This window comes from Anoplolepis gracilipes, chromosome 5 (genome assembly GCF_047496725.1).
Source record: "Anoplolepis gracilipes chromosome 5, ASM4749672v1, whole genome shotgun sequence".
Classification (NCBI taxonomy): Eukaryota; Metazoa; Arthropoda; class Insecta; order Hymenoptera; family Formicidae; genus Anoplolepis; species Anoplolepis gracilipes.
In genome coordinates this window covers 8,751,154-8,774,980 of record NC_132974.1, presented here as the reverse complement: position 1 = coordinate 8,774,980, position 23,827 = coordinate 8,751,154, and the positions used below count along the sequence as shown (strand labels likewise).

Below are 23,827 nucleotides of genomic sequence, written 5' to 3'. Positions count from 1 at the left end.
TTTTGAAAGACTGAAATAAATACAAATAATTTTGAGTGCAAATAAAAGATATAGAGATATCGTTTTTTTTTTTTTTTTTTTTTTTTTTTGCGTAAATTATTACTCACCTACAACTTGTACGTAGCCCTGACGACTTTTCATTGGATCCGTATTCACCTGACACATGTACCATCCACGATCCACTTCCTGTACGTCCTTTATGTGAAGATACCACGAGCGGTGATCATTGTATGTTAGAGAAATTCGTGGATTTTGAGTAATTACATTCTGATGAATCGACAAGATAGTTTGTGTGTCAACGCGCACCCACGCCACCTAAAACAAACGTGAGAATGCATTTTTCTTGAGCTCTACTTTTTTATGCTTTATCTGTTTAATTATCAAAATATTACTCAATACATAAACATTCTTTATTTGAATTCTATTCAATTATGAAAATAAGATATATTAATCGCGATAAATGCTAAGTAACGAAATAATCAGATAAAAATTTATTAATTTGCAAATTAAACTGTGAGCTTATTATTTTAAATTAAAAAATATATGTATATTGCAGTTCCTCAAGAATGATGTCCCGACGACATATTAATGTTAGATTCATAAAATATCTTCTACAAACGATCTCTGACCTGGCAATATATCCTATCTGCGACAATTTTGCGACAATTTTGAGACAATCTGACGATTTTATAATTCTTTTTATTAAATATCCCTTTTTTCTCTTACTCAACCCAATTGAGCAAAGTTGTATTCTTCAAATTCTACATGAATCTCGAAGAACTGACATAGACTTAGAACTACTAACTCTTCTTCCTACCACTGACTCTCACATACTTCTGTCGTTGAGTTTCCGATATAGGCAAGAGGTTTCTTGAGCATGCAAAACATGCCTGAAGTCTCGCGAATTCTATAGTATAATTTCCACCGCGAGTGCAGCTCGAGTATGTTTCATGTTTCCAGTACTACGACTCGAAAGTATCACTCGTAGAAAAGATCAACTCACTCTCTCGCGAATATTTTAGACACATGCATACACACACACACATATATATATATATATATACACATACATATATACACATATATATATATATATATATATATATATATATACTCGTAAATACTATGTATTTATATACGCGCGACTATGCGACGAATAGTATGCGCAGACATCGGAGCACGTACTCATATGCTCACGTTTATACAAGTTTTTCTAGTATTATTTTTTATTACAATATTACTTTAACAGTTTATCTTGAAAGAAAGAGAGAAAGAGAAAAAGAAAGAGAGTGAATCAAACATATTCTTATTAAGGTATAACAAATGATAGTTTGTAGCAATCTGACACTATTGCAATTCTTATAACAATATGTGAAATATTAAATAATATACTAAACTGATCTAAACAATTTGAAATAAAAATATTTTAGTAATTTTTATGTTTCTTGAAACAAAAATAGAATTAAATGTGGTTAATTTTTTAAACCGATATTAAGGAGAATACAAGCACATATAAGGTTTTTTATACATTAATTTGATAAATATAAGTATACAGTTTAATATTTTTTATTAACTTCCTATAATTAAATTTTAAATCTAATGCTTATTCTGTTTTATGTAGATTAAGATTTAAATTGCTTTAAAGAGAGAAAAATACTATGTAATACAATCTCTTTAAATAAAAAGCTATTATAAGCTTAAAATTTTTTGGTTTCCACGTAGAAAAATATTTAATGCTTTTTTATAATATCAAAAGTTTTTCGATTAAAACAAGATGAATGCGTCAGAATCAAAATAAATTTTTTGAATGCGAAATATGCTTTTTCCTCGGAATGCACGATGAATACCGGGAGCACGAAAACTCGTCGAACGACGAGGATATAAATCTTTCAACTCTCATTAAATTTTCAAGCGACGAATGGCGAATACCTCGCAGATTATATTACATATAGCGAGAACATTCCTGAAATACGCTTAAAGGAAATGTATGAATTTAATTTAACTCGTTTAATAAGAAATGAAGAAATCCGCGACACGACGGGCAGGAGAGCGAAGGAAGAAAAATAGAGTTAGTTAGCTCACGAAACATGGAATAATTTATAAACTTCTACTCAATTCTGATCATCATCTTGAGAAAGAAGGAACGTGTTATTAGCTTACGCCCTCTTTTCCGTGCGAACTTGCATTGTATCCAGTAAGTGTTGTCGCTACTCAGCAGAACGAATTGTATCCCATTGTTACGTCATCTCAATTAACTGAAGGAAAATGAAGCAATTATGCAAGGCCTTTGATAACGGTACGTAAACTAGGACCGTCCAATTCGCAGTCTACGGACCATAAACGCCGTAGGGATTTCAGCAGATATTATCTTCGTTTAATTTGTGCAAGCGCTTCTCTACGAAACGGCAAGAAAACTTCAAATCTTACTCGATGGCAATTTGCACGAAAATGCTGTCTTAGCGATGATATTGTGTTTATTTTTACGTAATAGTCTTCTACCTATGTTAATGTACAGCAAGTAGTTACGTCTTTATATGAGATGTCTGCTAATATTAGCAGATTATTTTCCTACGTTTCATACTTATAAGATTTTTGTCTACGGTTTTATCTTGCGGATGAATGAAGTAAAAAGAAATGCAAAGAATAAAAAATAAAATTGAAAAGAATGAAGAGAGAGTATGACATTTTCGATTATAGCCATAGTATATACATAGATACGTGACCTCAATTTTTCTGAGTGTCTCAATCGATGGACCGAATTCAACTCGACGAGAACACGAATAATTATACGATAACGGCGTTTCATATGAAATTCAACACACGTTCAACGAAAACGAGCAGATAATTTCACATTTCGAGCACATGTTATCTAATATTAAAAGCTTTTTTTATTAATTTTTTGAATAATTTTAACCAATGAATATTTGTTGCAAAAAAAGTTTGGATAATTATGCGATAACAATATCTCATGACATTTGGCATATATGAAATAATAAAGAAGGTGTGAGTTCATTTAAAATTACCTTATAATGCCGTAGGTTATCCACCACGCAAGCAAGTAGAGCATCACGACCCTCGCTCACTGTCACATTTTGGATTTCCTCGGCGAATCGAGGTAATTCGGTGTCTGTAACAACAATGTAGGTATTTTGTAAAAAAAAAATCAAGTAAAGAATAAATTGTTAAAATAATGCAACACTTAAATCATAACTTAATTATTATTTATATTTAATATAAAATATTCTGTTATAATCTGTTAGGTACTTAAAGATATATTTCACATGAAAGAAGTATGGATAATTTTTCAAAGAAAAAATCTAATTTTTAAATTGAGTTGCAACGATTGCCTGAGGTTATATTATAATTAATAATAAGTTCATAATTGAAGCAAGTAATTTGCTGATCTCTTTTAGAAATTATATCGCCTAGTGTGTGTATATATGTGTGTGTATATATGCACAGATAGAAATAAAAAATACGTATTTTTAATTAGAAAATCAACATAGTTCTGCTTACATTAGTGTCAGTATTTGTTTATCATAATCTGTTAAATTATGGTTGCGCCTCGGCTATTATAAACATTAATTTCCCTCTAAAACAGAATCCAACGTAAATTAATTAGTAAATAAGCTCTTATTATTAATTTACATTTTTTATGCGTTACTTTTCGTGGAAACAATTAATATTCATTATTGAATAATTGTGAAACAACGAGATGAAATATTAGTCATAAAAAAATTTAAAGAAATATTGAAACAAATAAATAATAATTTTCTTTTGTATGGCTTTTCTTCATAAAATTCAGTTTATTCTTTATAATTATTATTGTACCTTATTATTATCTTATCTTATATTCGTATTAGATGCAATTTTATTATGGAGGAATGAATAAGAATATTACAACATCAATAAATAATTATTCACATAATGCCAGTCATGTTAATAAATGTTCCATTTTGCTACGCGCCATACGTCTGATTAAGATAAATCTGTCGCAAGCTAAACACTTGATTAATCACTTTGTCTATTATTCACTTACGTATGTTTGATGTTGGCGCACCTACACATATGTCTACAATACATCGTCCGACCTGATTGCGGAGTTATTATCATTAGAGTAATACAACAAGTTGAGAATTCAGGCCAGTCTCCCTTAAAAGCTTTTATCTTCGTTAATGTCTTTACGATGTCTCGAGCATCTGAATTATTTATGGGCACAAAGAACTCGCGAAGAACGGGAAACAGAAGGATTGTAGGGAGGAAACAAAATCAAGGGAGAGGGAGAGGAAGACAAAATATCGTAAAAGGATAAGAGCAAAAGATAGAACAGGGAGACAAGCTTCGAGATAAGTTTGAGTTACTTTTAAGTCTTTTAAGCGCGACAGCTCTCGGATACAGGACAACGTTAATTACGCCCTCAAGTGCTTTATTATAAAACACTTCGCAGTGTTAATTGTCGCGCCTACGGCGACAGAGAATGAAAAAACGAGTAACGCGCTTGGAGCAACTCGAAATTCATTGCAGCAATAAAATGTCAGAATAAATGCTTTTGTAAATTCCTTTCTCCCTCTCTCTCTCTCTCTCTATCTATCTATCTCTCTCTCCTCCCCTCCCCCTCTCTCTCTTTTTTCTTGTTCTCTTTGCTAAAGTTAAGATGAGGATTATACTGCACATCGGGAAAGATGAGATTGAAAACTTTTAATATGGTCTAAAATCTTTCCGTCTTGGATCATTATTGAGAGATATTTTTCTCAATTCAATGAATAATTAGACCCTTAAATTTAATTTTGAATCATCTTGAATGCTACTTAAAATTATAGTCTAAATAAGTAAGCTTGTTATTTCGCTTGATTGAGGAAAACGTGTAACTTCTCTTAGCAGTAATAATACGTTAACTTTTATACGTTCATCAACGAAATGTGCCATCGTCATAATGCCGATGGCCGTCACAGCATTCAACGTGTTAATGATAATGAGAGTGAGAATCGAGTGAAACTGTTGGAATTCGCAAGCACGTCCTCTGAAAGTCGTTATCAAACTGATTAACAAGCTTTGATTAAGGTAAATCCATGTGTCGGTATAGCACGGAGCGCTTAATAACATGACTCAGCTCCGAAAGACACAATACATTACATACTAGATATATCGTGAATTTCGTGCATAACAGTCCGCAGTTAATGAATATGAATTTCTGCCACCGCACGTACCTGCGAACAGCTTTGGAATAGGTATTTAATAGGAGCGCGCGCGCGCGCGTACTCGAGTATTATGTAAACGGGGAATAACAATAATTATACAATAAGAGCTGTAAAACGTAGGGTAAGAGATATTTATCACCTTGTGTGATTCTAAAATGCTTTTATAATCACCTAAGTTTAAAATATGACATGTCTAGTGATGCAAATTATCTAACGTATTTATTTTACTAGGAAAGGAAATACGTATACATTTTAAGAGCTTACACAATATTTACATATCTTAAGCATATTTTCTTAGAACGGAGAGATGCTCCACGACCAACAGATTAGACCTGAAAATCCTATCAGTGATAACTGCGATAAGAAACGTCGCTTTTAATCCGCCATGTTCACGTCTCATCTCTCGTTCGACATTATCGTACATATCGCAGGGGAAATCGCGTCCTCGTATTTCAAGAGTTCCGACTCAAAGGCGGCCTTATTTTCTCGTTAAAGAACGATTTAACGAGAAACGAAATTAAGGGTCGCGCTTCTTGCCTCAGAGGCAAGCCCCTGCGTCTGTCTATCCACTTTTCCACAGCGCACTTCGGTGTTTTCTTAGCACACTTCATCACCTTTAACCGCGTCGGAAACCGCAATAGCGTTTGACAGCAGACTTTGGTGCCGAAGATGATTCAATGGTTTCTCATTAAGTTTCTGTCTTACTTTGTCTGATACTTCTATGCTTTTTATTCTTTTAGTGCCATAGTTTACGCAATAATCATAACTCTGCGACAGACACAAAAATTATGCATAATATGTGAAACTCTTCTGTTATATTTTATTATAACAGATAAATTCAATTTTTCTTATACTGAATATTAATTTAGCATATTACAATGAGTACAATAAATAATGTATTTTTAACATAATATCATATATACATAATACACGTCATTGAATTTCAAGTGCAAACTTTGTTCTTATTTTTTTGTTACGCGTTTTGATTCTTTTTGTAATAATATTCAAAATTATTCAATTTGCATTAAAAATATTAATTTTCAATTTACGTATATAAATTTTGAAAAAAAAGTTTATATATATAAATTATCTTAATTTTCCAAATCAAGTAATCCCGAAAAATACATGATTATTAATATTAATAAAAAAAACTGTTATTATATATATGTATGTATATATTTTAACACATATATTTTAAACACAAATTTAATGAAAATAAGGATCTCATTTGCAATAAATACATAGAGTTAAGCATAGTTACATTTACGTTATAATTTCGATTTGCGTTTTTACCCCGGTAAAAAATCGAATACGCGGCTCGGTACATGTAGAGTATGAAACAAATATTCTGTTTTATTATACGCGCGTTATGCAACGGTTCTATCATGGGATACGATTGCGCGAATAGGTACGATAACTTTTATTGTTCAAACTATCATAAATTCCCGCAAAATTTCATTTCCAAACTACATCTTTACTTCTCGGCTGTATCTGCATTTTGCAGCGAACCACGACGGAGAATCGCGGGTGAATCGAGCACCGAGAGTAAAATTATTTCGCCGAGGTGTGTGGGAAGAAGTTAACAGTTAGACCGGCCATTTCCGTTAGGTATTTCGATCAAGCAAGATCTTACGGAAGATTGCCGATTGTTCTATGCGCTATTTCAGACGATTGTCGTGAGCGAGGGGAAAACCTCCTCCCCCATTGAGAATGCGCGATATTCGAGAAACAGTTAAAGCTACATGACGTTCGTACAACCCTACCTCTATCCGATGGAAAGCTCCTCTCAATAGGGAATAATAAACTTTTACTGCAAACTATTTCAATGAAATTTCACGCTGTATGTAGGTTTTCTATAACGGTGAAGAGGACGCGACGACAAAACGGCGCTATAACTGTCTCCGATTTGATCACAATTTTATTGCGACAAAACTGTTGTAAAAGTCATCGAAAGAAAATATATAATTTGTTCTTTGTAATGTAATATAAATTATTTTAAAGATTTTTCAAAATGCATGTAATCACATCAGATATTCTCCTTTTTATTTGCATTTTATACGTGTGAAATAATGCGTAATCATTTTTAAACAGAAATGTTGCGCAACATGCAGTATCGCTAACAGAATATTATTTTCATCCTGTAATTTTCAATACAAATACAAATATTTAAATAAAAATGTAATACAAATATAAATATTTGCATCGATACTGCGAATCGATTTGTTCACGCGCTTTGATAAGTCTTTCAGATAAGAAAATCTTCGGCAAGTCAAACAGTTCGAACATGAAACTCGTAAGGATTTACCGGAAATGAAGTTAGAGTTTATTGGTTTACTGAAGTAAACGGAAAAGGACTTGTGCGAAACGTGCTCAATAATCCGTGCCACGAGATTATCCGAGAACTGGCAGCGTTTCTTTCGACGTGCTTTTACCCTCGCAGCTTTGCGCGGAAATCACGATGGAATTTTAACAAGTTACAGCTCGTGCTCGGGTAGCTTGCTCGGAAAATGCACAAAGACTTATGAAAGTCATGAGTTTCCTCTCGGAGGTAAGCATTGTCGTTCTTCCGCCTCGTTCCACGACAAGTATTATGTACCAAGGGGTAAACACAAGATGTGAACATATCTGCATTAAACATAGATATCGATGAAAAATCTTGTACAAATATTGGTAAAAATCTGAGCTGCTACTTTATAGAGAATTTACGATTGAAAAATACTGAGATGAAAAATAATTGACTTTTAATTACATCAATACAACGAAAATTGTCGAATTGTTTCAGAATTTGTAAGATTTCAAGATTTCTCTCCCTTTACTTTCTCTCTCTTACTCTTAATAAACTTCCCTTTCTCTCTAACATTTGTAAATTAAAGTACCGACCGTAATTACAACGTTTCAAAATTAAGAATGAAAATTGCATAAACAAAAAGAAGATTGAGATAAGAAAACTAGTATGCATAAGAAAACATCATTAATTTTCCTTCTTATAATTTTTAATATAAAACTTGATGACATTCTCGCCGAGCATTAAAACATTAATAAATTTTATAAATTAAGAGTTTCTTTTAGACTTTGTTTTTATTTATCGCACAGAAAAGTTTCAGCTATCCACTTCAACGACGTAATATTAGTTATTTCCTCGCGAATTCTATATTCTTGCAGAACTGTAAGCAGCCTCGGTTTCGAAGTCGTCATATTTCAGGATTTAATCCTAGAAAATATATTAGCGCTGCAACGTCGAGCGATAAATCAGGCAATAAAGGAAAGCTCGACGAAGAAAAGAGGTTGGATAAAAAGAAAATAACAGGGCGGAGAAAGTGATCTTCATTATTTTTAAAAGCACTCCAGAGGCACGCGTGGGAACTGCTGAGGGTGCCATGTGACATATATGTATATATATGTATATGTGTACATATATGTCACACATATATATATATATATATATATGTACATGTGTGTGTGTCACCCCTCGGAGGCATCACGGAAGGGGTGATTGCGACAAAACATAGTCGGCCAATATTTCTAATATTCCTGCCCCGATTCTGCCATCCCTCGAGTTGGTGTGCGCGCGTTGGCGGATTCACTTTGCGCTCGAAGAAGGAGAAGGAGAAAACGACCGCGGGGCCAATCGAGGCTGGACGACGACCGAAGCTGGAAAGTTTTGCATGAAATTAACGTAGGAAAAATTACTGCTATTACCGGCGGTCTCTCCCGTACGTGCACGGTACGGTAAGTCGGACGGAAGTGGTAAGAGCGAAGACCGTGGCGGACCGAGAGAGGGGTGAGAAGGTTGAGCGGTCGGGCTATAATTATAAGTGTGACCGTGACTAATTCAATTTTCCCCATCTGGTAGCGATTTGCAGGGGCAGAATAACTTTGGGAAACGCGAGACTGCGCTACGATGAGAACGGCGCCGGCGACGCGCTGGATAATAGCCGCAGGAAGTGTCGTCTGGTACTACGGTAAGATAGGTAGTAGAGGTAAGAGAAAAGACGAAGGCGCCAGTAGTGTCTTCCACACCGCGAAGGAGTAACAGTCGGCTGGGTAAATAAGTTCCGTTTAAATGTAATATCCCGTTGAATTGTGTGCCTCGGGGTTACCGCCACCGCCATCATCGTCGTTGAAATCCGATACGCACACACTTGGCAGGTCGATACAGCGCTGGTTACTTAACGTTTACTAACTATTCACCACTCGCAGTATTGCTCCTTCTGTCTCGTTCTCGTGTTTTTTCTCTTCCTCTCTCTCTCTCTCTCTCTCTCTCTCTCTTTCGTCTCTGTCTGTCTCTCTTTCTCTTTCTGCTTCCCTCTGTTTCTCTCTTGTTTTCAGACCGCTGTCAGAAATTTCGACAGGTGGAATATCGTGGAAACAGGAGACACCGTTCGCCGGGACGATAAAGAAACGAGAAGTTTGTTCCCGGATCTCACGCGTCTCTCTTACGTTCGTTGACTCGTCGTATTTTATTTCTGACACTTCTCTCGCCTCTCTAGAGCGTCTCCCAAAATGACACGGTGCCTCGTGCATATTCCGTGGCAACGCGAAGCCGCGAGCTACGCGACGAGAAGGAAATTATTTTATTTCGCACTTCGAAATATCACCTCGCGCGGACTCATTCATATTCATGCCCGCGCCTGAGCACTTCGTCTCCGAAATGTGCCACGCCGGTGGTCGTGCCGGTTAGTTTAAGATTCAAGCACGATCTTCTTATTCGGCCTAACTCCATCCCTTATTCCCTTATCGCCTTTGATTTTGTCTCTTAACGAGGACAAATATTACTCGCAATATGGTATCGTCCGTGATATTTGCCCGAATTTGGAAACATTTAAATTTTGTGTTTTTTCGTAACAATACAATGTAAATTATTATTACACCATCAAAATAAACAATGTAAAATATTAATATTTGTTAGAATTTTTTATTTTTATTTTACAATTTTATAATTTTTAAAATTAACGAGTATGAAATCATATTGCAGTGATATATAAATTAACATAAAAACTAAAATAGAAAAACAATGTAAACTATTGTTTTTCTATTTTAGTTTTTATGTTAATTTATATATCACTGCAATATGATTTCATACTCGTTAATTTTAAAAATTATAAAATTGTAAAATAAAAATTAAAAATTCTAACAAATATTAATCTCGAAATGTAAAACAAAAACGCTTAATTAGAAATAGGAATCGAAGAAACTCTTTGATAAAAAGAGCTACAAAAGAATGTTGTATCAGTAATACTAATTATTATGATTTTAACAAACGAATATATAAAATCTGTCATCATTGTTATACTACTGGTGTGTAAGAATCGTATCTACTAACTTTGTTTTATTGTAAGACTTACATCGTCATTCGTACATCAACGAGATGACAATCGGTTCATCTCCGCAAATTACAACTGGATCTTATTTAGCTCTTATTCAGAATGCGAGGTCTAGGTACGAATCTGATTGTCTTACGACGAGTAAACTCTCTACAAATAATGCCATCTCCTTGGTTTATCTAAACAACCCCAACTTCCCACATTGCTCGCTTAACGCAAGCGACTCGGTTGATTAGGGTGCAAACGAACCGTAAGCATTAAATTATTCATCATCTGTTCTACAGTCGAGACGGTTAATTAACAGTCTAGTTAGTATCCGATTAGTTTACGTTATTAATGCGATATGATTAAAACTTTTTTGGGTCACGCGCTGTAAAATGAATTTGCTTTACCTCGGTTGAAATTCGATAATGGCAACTATATGAAGTTATTTCAGTCCCTGTCCTCATTATTATACGTCATACATCAATGTCTAAATTTTGATAACCAGTTATATCGAAAAAAATAAATATAAAAAATAAATACATCGCATAGATCTTTATTATTTTGCAAGTACTTTACACATAATAATATTTTATAATGTTACTATTTTAATGTTTCAAAAAAAGGAAGAGATGACGTAATATAATTATTTAATATTAAATATGCCTTTTATATGATTTTCTTTCGTTCATTATCGCTATTATTCAGCCTTTCGGAATGAAACATCTTGTATATCGATTTCGGTTAATATTGTACGTGCACAAAATCTCTATATATTCGCATAGTGTACATGCGATATGAATAGCATTTATAATGCCGTTATTTTTTATTATTATCAATTGTATTGTAACAATGATTTAACATAACAAAGCTCCTAATTAAAAATCTCACGAGAAGTCTACGTAGGGTGAAATATTGTATAGAAACGTCGACTCCATTCGGAGCAAAGCGTAAGGGTTGTCGCTTCTTTTCTCAGTGAATTGGTCAGATCGTAAGATTTCCCGAGTGCCCATGTTACCGATTAGCCTCGACGCATACGACGGCGAGGGATCGCGTTCCAAGAGATTTCTCTTCGTCGGGGAAACAGATGGAGAGTGGGAAATCGGATGAGAGGGAAGGAAGGAAGGAAGGAAGGAAGGAAGGAAACGTCGAACGCGGGCGTAACGCGATAGACTTCTCTCTAGGAACACGAGAAATTGTAGGGGAGGAAGGAACACAGAAGGGAAACAAGTCGAGCGGTGGCGCGTAACACCATTGTGACGAATGATTCGCGCGTGTTCCGTCGAACATACCACCGAAGTTGCGACCAGCGCGCGCGATGCCGGTTGTACCTTCTGTCCCGAAACTGGCGAGGCACAGACACGGCTTCGGGAATCACGGGTGTCGGCGATATCGATCGGGCGCGAAACGGGCAAATAGAAGGGGATGTGAAGGGAACGGGGCGGGGGAGGAAGGGCCACTTAGAGAGCCATTGCATACCGAAATTTCCTCTCTCCGCATGGAGATTTTCGTCGCGGATTTTTGCGAATAAAAAGACGGACTGAAAATCCTGACGAGGAAGACGAGGAATGTGCAGAACCCAGAGAGAATCGTAGATAGCGGACGATATGGGTGGGCCAGAGAGTAGATGAGTGGGCGGATGCGGCGGGGAGATTTCATTCGGCTTTTGTGACGCGACTGATATATTTTTATCTGACGTCGGGATTCGACTGTGTGCTCGAGCCAAGCGTGTTCGTCTAATATCGACCGAAAGGTATATGCAAATGGTTATTAAGCTATGGCGAACGAAAGCTATCCGAGACGTTCGATTTCATTCGCGAAATCCTACTGGGATTTTGTCGCTTGTTAGTTAATGGAACAACATTAAAAATTCCAACTTGACGACACCCTTTTCATCCAGATACTGAATATAGGGTTAGGTACCGGTATAAAATACACGAAAATGTGACACGTATTGCAACCGCAATATCAAAAAATTATATTAGAAACGACGAATAAAGTTTTAAGTGATTGCTACTCTTCATATGCAGATGTCCCTCCCAAAATTTGATATTCAAATTATAGTTAGAATAAAAGCGCGAAAATTTTTACTTTTATAATAAATCATGAAAAATATGACAATTATAACTATATGTGTGGAAATATGATTCATGAATAATAAAAATACAAAATATATAACTACGTTTTGTACTTTTATTATTCAAGAATCATGTTTCCACAAATATAAAATTATGGACATCAATTATTTCACATATATTTAGCTATTGTCTTTGTCAATATTTGACTTGCAAATAAATGAGAACAATGACCTACAGCTAAGAAAATATAGCATAAAATAAAATATAATATAATTATAATAATAAATTGATTATAATATATTATAATTATAATAATATTAATAATATTAATAATAATATTCATAGAGTGCATTGCATTTTTTTAATTGCATATAAATCAAATCATACAAGCAACAGTCAAATCCTCTTCTAAATGGATCTGTGTAAAAAAATTATACCAAAAATACATAACAGCCAATTGTCACTAAACAATTATTCATACGTGTTATTTTCTAAATTCGACAATCACGAAACGACTCATAAAATTGAAACAACTGTATTTTTTTTTACTTTACCATTGTTTGATGTACGCTATCCACCGAATAATACATTTGCATCATGCGATTCGATAAAAACAATTTGTGTCGGCTTACCGTTTCTCATGTACAATCGATACACAACGCGAGAAAAAAATGTATAGTGTGAAAATCCATTGCTAAGCGACGGCACAGTACGAGAGAGTGAAGTAGGGGGGACTTATCTTCAATAAAGATTATAGATATAAAAAACAATCTGCTCTCGATAAGCCCACAACGGCTTTATCGTTCCAATGTAATATCGAAAAGAGCTCGAGATGTCGGCGCTATGGATAGGAATCGAATTGCGGGGGCTGGATAGAGAAAGTTATTTTATAAGCAAGCGGATGTGCCGAGGCGCGAAACGGACCATTTCATGGAGTATCCGGGAACCCACGTACGATATACCCGCGCACATGCAATGTTGTTAAGGTAACAGCGAAAGCACTCGGTGCTTCATAGTTTATTTTGGCCTTTAACGCAAACAACAAGGACGATAATACGCGGTCCCGGTTGACACTCGAAACGTGCAGGGCCACGCGAGTACGATTTCCGACATCGAGTGCATTTTCGCAACATCCCGCAAAATCTAGCCGTTTTCGCTAGTGATTTTCTGGTTGGATTGCGCTCATCAACCTATGGTCGCTCATTGTTATTCTAACTGTCTGATAATGATGCGTACCGTGATGGTGGCCCAACGTTCCCAGTAATAGATTCCTCGTTTGTCGCCCTGCAACATGGAAGAGGACGTAGCGGATGTTAGATATCGCAAATCTGTCAATCATCAACCGCGTAAATTCAAGCGTTTTGTAAGGAATTTTACTCCCCCCCTCCCCGTATCTATCAACTATTACTCGAATCCGTTAGAGACTTTTTGTATTGATGTTAATATCCGGTTACTATGTAAAAGTTCCAGTAGGATATGGAAAATATTCGCATATTCAGTTTTTTCAGATATTAATCAAAGTTAATTATATAATTCTTATATGCGTTTTGTTTATTTGTAATTGTGACAATGATATATGAACATAAAACAATATCAGAAACCAGAGAGCGTACCAAGAGTGTTTTCATCAACACGAAGAATGTATTGAAAATTCAATTCAATAAAAAAAATATCTGTGAATCAGTTTAATCGAAATCAATTAAATCAAAACCCCTAGGGTTTCAAGTACTTTTATATTACTCATGAACTTGGCTAATAGACGGATATTCCGGCACAGAGGTACTTGTTCTACATTGACAGCGTACTATGTTAGCGCATGTCCATGCTAAAAAATTTGTTTGCAAAATCGAAAAATAATTGAATCTTTTTCTATATATTCTATAAAATTTCATATAAATACCATAAAATTAAAAAATAAATTATTTTGTTTTATATACCTTCAAAACTAGATATAAATTTGCAATTTGTAAAACGTTTTACATTTATTTTAATTCTAAAATCCGATAATAAGATCTAACATTTATCATTTTTTGTGTAAATAAGTTTAAAAAATTGATGTTATGCTAAAACAATTCATAACAATCACTATACAATTCGTAGTAAATACTACAATAAGCTGTCAAACTAGCAAGATAAAACGGCACTTATTAGTGATATTTCGTCCGCGAATATGTCACTTTGTAAAACATAGATTTACATGCGAGATAGCGCGATCGAAGTGACAAGTGACATAGGATGAACACGGGTATGCACCGCCAGAGGAACATCGTTTATGCCGTTCACAAGTGACGCGCGTCACTTCGAAAGCACGACTTATATGAGACATTTATCTCCTTATCATATTAAATGAGAGAAAGAGAGAGAGAGAGAGAGAGAGAAAGAGAGAGAGAGAGAAAGGGAGAGAGAGAGAGAGAGAGAGAGAGAGAGAGAGAGAGAGAGAGAGAGAGGAGGAGGAAAGAGTGTGTGTATGTGTGTTAATATATTATTACTTAAAAATAATTATATAAAAGTAAAAGTATAATAGAAAAATTTCATGATATAACGTCATAAATATTACATTACATAAAAAAAAAAAAAAAGGTTTTGATGAGTATATTTGATAATCTTACACGTGTAGCCTTTCTTTATAATCATCCATTATGCAATAGAAAGGTAAAATGTCGAATTATTGTAGTGTCAATCAAGCCAAGTTTTTGACCAGTATAAAATTACAATATGTTGTTTAAAATACCTTGTGGCGCCTTTTAATATGGTTGAAAGATAACTTGAGTTTTCTCTCTCCTTCATCTTCCGCAACCATTATCTATTCATAATAAAAATATACAAAACAAAAAGCCTTTACAATGTTACCTATGGTTAAGTTAAAGCAAATTTCGAACTTATAACAAATATATTGATTATTCTTTATCTAAATCTTTATTATTATATATTTATTATTATATATATTTGTTAATTTATACATATCAGCAATAATTTTTTTTAATAATTAATTTTCTGCTGAATAAAAGACAAAGCTTTCTCTGCCAAATTAAAAATTTTTTTTCTCGAAAATGCTCAATTCAGAAAAAGGTATAGAAATGTTTTTTGTTATTTTGGAATAGTTTCTAATTGTAGTTCTAGTCTTGCTTCTAATTATTAGTAGAAATAACATCGATACAAATGTAAAAATCGTGTATTTTTCTTCGAAACTGTTTCATATCTTTTTCTATTGGATATCTAGATTTATGTATTCATTCACACAAGTAGAAAAAGATTATTCTATATTCTATATCTAAGACATGAAAAATTTGATGACTACCGACTGTACGTACAATACTACTGAAAGGGTGATTAAATGATAAAACAATGTAAAACTATTATATTGTATATATTTATGATGGAAATCGATCCATATGAATCATGCATTCATATGAATATCGTTACGAGTTTTATGCATGGCAATGTATGATAGCGTTGTGATATTTTCCAGCGAATTCGAGGTGACGAAACTATCTAAACTTGGAGATTATGACAACCGTTTGTCGCGAGTTTAACGATGTTCAGTGACGGCGCTTCCCCAATAGTTATATAACTTCGTGCGTCTCATAAATGCGAGCCACGGAGCAACTTGAAGATAATTACATTCGCAGATGACAGAGGGTAAAATTACTTGCATTATGAGCACGAGAGTAGTAGATTACACGAGGGAAATGTGAATTTGTAAGAGCCAATATATACGCATGTTTTGTGTTTTGTACGCAAGTGAAAATTTCAGATAATTACGTATACTAGAGGAGCAAAATTGCTCTGAATAAGCAATAAATTAATAACAAAACATAAATCTATCAGAAAGATTTATTCCCATTTAAACTTGATTTTACATAAAAATTTATAGTCATTGCTACGAGATACTTTTTACAATATGCATACACATGTAATTTTGAAATATATGACACGAGAAAACATTCATTGAAACCACAAATCAAATGAAAATGTGTTTACAACTCTACATCCTTTATTAAAACCTCATTTGCTTTATTTTTTACTATTGTACATGTGCAATATATATATATATATATATATATATATATATACATTGCAAATACCTTTACACTATATTAATGCACGAAAACTTTTCTAACCAGATAATTCAACAAGACGATAAAAAGTCATAGCAATAATGTTTTCACATTTGTCTATATTATTCGACATTTTCACGGTATTTCTGCTATTCCCTTACATATATTTTTAAATTTTTTTGTCATAAATTGAATTAAATTTCATTGATCATGATTGCTGTTTTATTCAAGCTTTGCTAAGTGTGTTGCTAAGGAAGGTTTCATTGTGTAGTTCGGGGATACGTGCTATTATGCCACGTCGCTCTTTTTCCCTTTTTCACTCGCTGGTGCAGCCACCACTACGTAATTGCGCAACTGCATTTTCTACGCTATGGCGCCGGTGTTTCAAGCGGCCGCATTTATTTAGGAATAGCGTGGTCTCCTCATGACATTGTGCGATATCGCGTGCGTCCGTGGTAAGATTAATGGACCAATCTTGGCGCCGGGCACGGTTACGCGCAATCAGGAGACAGCTTTTCGGAGCTTCAGCCTTTCATCGTGATAGCAATAGATACGTACCAGTTACCCAACATGGCTCGCTTACGCGCAGGCTATTCAAGTCTACGGTATTTACCTTACGTTCTGACATGTAAACTCCGTGAGACGTAACACGCGCTTTACATGGTTCGCAGTCTGTGTTGTATACAGAGCGAATAAAACAAGTGTTATTGTAGTGAATAAAAATTTGCAAATTTTTTACAATGCTATTATTTTATAATATTATCATTCCGTTAGATATTCGAGCAATAAAAACGCAGTTTGTAAATAGAGGATCTGAGGACAATTAATATAGCACGCTTTTCCCTTCCTATAAACACAGATTGCAAAAACATTGATAGAGAGATCGGTTATCAAACACTAATATTTGTTATAGACGATCAAATCACTCGGGAATGAAATCGATTTGTCTTTTCTCTTGGATTCGTCTCTGAAAGGTCAAACTGCCCAAGAACTATTTATCAAGCAAGCAGAATGCCAGAAGAAGCATTGAAAAAAAGAAAAAAGTCGAGAAAGAATAATGAACCCGGTTGAAAAATTGAGGTACTTCACCAAATTATTCTTACCCTTTTCGTGTTAAGTTCTATTCGTTGTGTTGCTGCGAAATGTCATTGTTTATTTACCTTCGTGAAATCATGTCTGTCACATTAGATTTATCTTAATAATCATACTATTTCTCTCGTATAACGCAATCTGATTATTATGTAAAAGAAGTCTAATCACATACAAAATCGTGACGGAGGATTTAATTGCTAATATTATATTGCGGATTGTGCGCAAGAATTTATATGCATCAGTTGCAACATTATAAATGCATGCGACATGAATATAAATAGAAATAGTTATCATCAGCATCACAATGAATATAATATTTTATTAGCAAAAAGATTCGCATAATTAATATATTTTTTTTTTCATTTTGAAACGACAAATAGTCTCTCATTGTTACGGTTATCCAATTAAATAAATGAAAGCTGAAACACACAGAATAGAAGGTAAAGGCAGATTACATGCCTTTGTAATCCAACGGTATTATTTCATAGTGAACATTATCTTGCTATGTCCAACCGTAGAACACTTTTGGTTGGATTAACTTCATTGTTCGAAATCCAAGCGTGACGTTACGTATTTGTACGATAGTAATATTTCCACATTTCTCACACGCATCTCTTCTCAAGTACGCATCTCTACACCTCATTTTCCATTACAGAACACTGACTTACGGCGGATAATGCAAGTCATAGCCTGCTTAATATAATTTTGCACGCATTGATTATTCACTTTGTCCCGCTCAATGGTCTCGACCGCATGTAAATTCCCGAAGGATCATGAGTCTCCAAACGGCACTAGGAAGTTGCAGGACGGAGTAAAGTACGGTGCCTAATACAGCTTTATACACCCAAAGGAGTGTTTTACCCAAGTTGGTTCGTTCCGGTCTGTCGCCACTTTTCCGATAGGCTCTTTAACTAATTCAAGCGACGGTGCCATAACAACTGAGATAAAATTCAGCAGAGAGTTAAAAAGGCAAAGGCCAGAGAGGCAGAATGCTCAACTCAGGCGCATCGCTTGAATGTTAAATCGATGAACACCTACCCCGTTAAAACTCGAATTAATTAATTAATTACAAATAGCGGAACAAAAAAGGAATAATTTGAAAAATAAATATCGTATTCTCTTCTATATAGTCAATGTTTAAAACAAAATGAAATACTTTCTCTTATTTTAACAATGCTTTTCGCTACAGGTATGGAACTCAAATTAACTTTCAATAATAATGTACACCTCGGCGGTTTGCTAGTTGTACTTCGTATTTAACTTATAAATTTAATTAATATTTTTTTCAGTTATCGGGAAATGTAAGTTATAATCGTACGAGTTCGCAATGGTTATAAAGATACGCGAATCTCGAGAAGTGGAAGAATATTACAGAAACCTGCAGAGGAATAAATTTAATTTTACATTCAACCATGTTAATCGTTTTCTCTTTATGCACTGCCTCGGTCTTTCTTCTCGTAAGAGGAGAGAGGTGCAACTTGCGAACAGAAGTAACGCGAAGACCGAATGGAGGATGGTCGAGGAAGATGAAGAGGTACAAGGGGTCAGGAAAACGGCGCGCTGGAAAGGGAAAGGACGGGATCTGCAGAAATAAAAGGACTAACTCCGACGTACCGACAAGTTGAAAAACTAGGTAAAATTGGATCTCGGTGCTGTCTTCATCTGCGGAAGCGCAGAAGTGGCAATCGCGCAGCAAATTAAGCGAGACCATCGTAAAAGAACGAAAATGATTATGCCCTGTCCTAAACTTCCTCTGTCTTACCGTCATTCTTCTTCTCTATTTTTCCAACTTTTTGCGCTTCTATTAAATAATAGATGAATCAAAGTAATGCGTCTACAGCGAAGTATATTTCGCTTCAAGCTAGGAACAAGTTTCTAAAGCTTCTTGCCTATCTTCGTACAGGTAAGCATAGAATTACAAGACATCGGCTTAGTACATTAAAAGCTTTCTTGCAATTACGGTTGCAATAAAGCATTTAATTTTTATTAATGTATTTAAAAAACAATTTACTTATTGTTAAAGCACAGAGATATTAAAATATTAAAATTAGTTTCATAAAATTGTTGAAAAATATAAATATTGAAATAAAGCCTGATAAACTGTGATTTATATATATATATATGTATGTAAACAAATATCAAATTTTTTTTAAACTATAAAAATAATATGGTATATCATCTAAAAATACAAGTATCGCGTGCCCTAGAAAAAAGTATATAAAATGACAGTTTATGATTAAAATAAAACAATGGGACAATTTTCGCTCTATAATTCAATCATAATTAAATATTTTATTAGAGAAACATAAAAAATGTATTTCAAAAATAATTAAATATTTTAAAAATAATAAATTAAATAAATTATTATCAAAATGCATTGCATTTATTAAAAATCAATATATATAATCTGTATTTTTAAATGCAATATAACTTTATTTATATTTGATAAAAGAGTTATAATATTTAAAAGATTTATATATATTTAAAAAATTTATAAAAAATAAATAATAGAAATTAAACTCTTCTAAATTTATCTAGAGTTACCATCGCGCGCCCGCATGCTTTTTTCGTCATTTTAACTTTGCTCAAACTTTCAATTTCTTATAAATATTTTATTAAATCTAAAATATTATAAATATAAATTTTAACACTAAAGCAATACTTTTCTCTCTCACACACAAAAAAAAGGAGATTAGTCAAGATTATAAATGAAGCGTTAATTGTTATTTCGCGGATTCAATAAAATGCTCATTATGATTTCATTTAGACAAAATTATTCGTATAAAGATCCTTTTTCATAAGCCATATCTTTTATGCGCTAAATAAAATATAGGTCAAAGTATACCTCTCGTCTCTTACCTTCCGACACTTGGCCCAGAATCAGTATAAGTTTCCAACTTGGTAGCGAAGAAAGCCCCTTGCGGCAAGTTGCGTACCGCAGAATCTCGTGAACAGACTCAGTGCATGCCAACCATAAGAAAGAGTAAGACGGGGAATGGTATGTCTTGGACCGCGGCATTCTCTCTTATCCCAAACACGTACCATCACGCGCGCAAACTCTTACGTACAGGAGACGCCACGTACGTGTACCTAACCGAGCGCAAGTGTTTCTTCGTTGAATGAAATGTTAATAGCGACGGAGAAGATGTGCGTGCCACATGTATACGTTGCCAAGAAGCATGAACTTTTCGGGTAACACCCAGCATTGCGCCGTTCGCGCATTCTTTTTATACGGCTTGGCGAATACTCCACGTTCTTGCTACCGCATGAAACGGAGTGTCTCGAATTCTCCCTCGGACGGCGTTAACAGCGCCCACGCCCGCTTTTCATTTTTTTGCTAACGAGAAGCTCGGGTGATTCATGGAAACTCGTAAATCAACTTGACTACCTGCTCCTTAAGGGAATAATTTCGGTCTCTTCTTACCGAATGATTTATGAATTAATATCTTTCTTAAACCGCTGGTATATTCAGTCCGCGAGTGGTCAGTACACGTTAAGTGTTAAATCGATTAATTTGTTCTCTTGACTAATTCAATCAGCCATTTCCTGCTTAAAATGAGTAAATTATTTTCTCACCAGATACATATAGTTTTACAAAGTATAGTTTAAAAAAAATTGTTTGTACTTTAATTTTATGTAATTAAAAATAATAAATATAAAAATAAGCTACTACATTTAACATTTAATAATATCAATAATGTATATGTTGGTTATTTTTTAATACGTATAATAAGCATTGTAATAATTTTAGAGCGTCGACTTTTAATAATCTGTTTCCGTTTTTGATATGAGATTTCATTAATGCTGTCCAGAATAATTAAAATCTATATTTAACGTAGCTTTGTTCATTTGATCATATTTTGACGGATTAGTAAATATACGAAAAAATGTGATTTATTTATCTTTATGTATTTCAGTGACAATATTTGTGACATATTTTCCAATATCGTTCGAGAGTCTAACATAAGTTTTATTTATAACCGCTATTATTTATGAAAAGAGTTACTTTTATTATTCTTGACATTAAATCCCTGCAACCGCACAAATAATATACATATAATACTCTTTTTTCCTTTTTTTGTGAATACAATTATCGCAATTATAATGTTTAATGATATTCGTGTGATAGGTAATTTTATCACCAGGTTAGCGTTAATTATATTACCTAATTATATTATCTCATTGCGACAAAGACAATCTGTACGTATATGCACATTTACACAGGCAGCAGTTAACTTCATTCCCATGAGAACGAGATACAAATAGCTCGGGGCTTCGCAACAGATTCGAAATATTCACACAGCTTGTATCTAAGCATCGCGTTATATCTGAAGGCTATATCGGGAAAATCAATGTATTTAAAATCGGATGTTATGCTCGATTTCGTGAAATGCGCGTGTATCAATCGACAAATACTGCGCGGAAAAATCTGCAAAAAATTCCGAGTTTCAGCCGGAGACCATTCGTCTGTGTTAAAAAGGGATTCGCTGTCGATATCGCTGCATACATCACACACGTGATCGATGATGGCGATTGTAGCGGATCGCTGCAGCTGGTTATTTCATGCGCAGATTGAGAGAGGAACATTGTTTCGGCTTAAAGATAACGCTTTGTTTCCGGTGCTTCGCGGTGAACAATGCACGCATGAAAATCGAATAACGCGCATAAAGCGCACAGATAAGCGCTGTGTTGGGTGGAAAAAAAGCATGGCTCAAGCAGCTTTCATATTTCATGACTGCCACTTGCGCCATATTTTTCATTTTACTCTATTCTCGCCCTTTTAATTACTGATAGCGTGGGAGAAACCGTACAGCGTAGCTATGCGCGCGTGCGATCACAGAGATTTGTAGCCGACACCAGGCCCCGCGAAATTAAGTTTTACAAATTTACAGTTTATTATCCTGTGCCGGATGCAATACGAATGAGAGAAACGGATGAATAAATAATATACGCGATAACATTATTTACATCTCTTCTTGTGTGTGGGTGTGTGTGTGTGTGTGTGTAGGATGCAAATCTTGCCATGTTCCGCCGATGTTTTGATTGCGTCGGTCGGTATCATGTTTAAAGAAACGAGCAAAAAAAAACATTACTCGAAAAGCCAAATATAAATATAATTCGGGAAAAATTCACGCATTTCAGTTATCCATCAATTGTGCGTACAGCCGTCGAAGTGATTTCTAATTACCGTAATTCGCGTATATGTGATCATTTGCCAGAACACAGGGAACGGATGCCTGCCGATGCAGCGAAATCGAATTAATGCCGCCGTCACGCTTGTCGAGAGGTCGCAAGCGAATTCGTACGTGTCGACGTACGCTAATTCGCGATCTGCAAATCTTTCGCGCCAGTTAAACGGCCGGATGCAACGCGATTCAAGAGATCGATTCGGAAACGCGCACTTTACGAGAGAGAGCTCGTCGTTGCTGCAGATCCCGGCGTCCCTGATGCTCGTGAACGCGATCGATACGCGAAACAAAGTGCCAAACGTACACATTTCTATACGTTGCAATCCGAAGGGCAATTCAATTGCGGCGGTCGTCCCATACGGGCATCTGGAATATTCTCCGCGAGCAATCGTTCTCCAGGGACCGTCAATGTATGCGCTCGCACGGCTCTCCCAATGACATTTACATTTATATTGACACGGCGCTCAATGGGATCTTGAACAACGGCGGGAATGCTTAAATGCATTTGCGACCGCAGCTTAACGACCGGACCCGAATTTTTCCGGTGCCGGATCAACGTACGGAAACGCAGAAAATGGTACATGCGGAGAACGCATTGCGTTCTGCAACGAATGTCGAAATGAAGATTCAACACGATTAAGTTTTCACGTTACAATCGCGCGTATGACTCGCGGTACGCTAACTTCTGCGCGTGATACGTTTTCAACAAATTACAACCGACCAAAAATTGTTTCTTTTTTTTTTTTTGTACATCTACAGAAATGAATAAAACGCGAAATAATACTTCTTAATAGGATGAAATTTTTCATAGATATAAATGTTTGGCAAAAACATTTTTAATTATACCATTATTACAATATAAAGTAATATTGGACATTTATGGTTAAATGATATTGTATATTTTAC

General features: G+C 34.8%; 1 protein-coding gene across 9 annotated transcripts in view; it reads right to left on the bottom strand.

Annotated features, from left to right (window-relative positions):
* The window catches only part of LOC140665634 (neurotrimin), a 173,293-nt gene that overhangs the window by 25,120 nt on the left and 124,346 nt on the right, over nt 1–23,827 (bottom strand). For 2 of the 9 annotated variants that reach the window (XM_072891955.1, XM_072891954.1), the window contains exons 1-4: nt 20,592–22,692; nt 13,819–13,866; nt 3,024–3,127; nt 108–315 (exon numbers count right to left, since the gene is read on the bottom strand). In XM_072891955.1, coding sequence (XP_072748056.1) covers nt 108–315; nt 3,024–3,127; nt 13,819–13,866; nt 20,592–20,751 — 520 coding nt within the window. In that variant the 5' untranslated portion in view covers nt 20,752–22,692. Of the gene's footprint in view, nt 1–107; nt 316–3,023; nt 3,128–13,818; nt 13,867–20,591; nt 22,694–23,827 lie in introns of those variants that run through there. The other 7 variants (XM_072891952.1, XM_072891951.1, XM_072891957.1 and 4 more) reach the window with 5 other exon arrangements.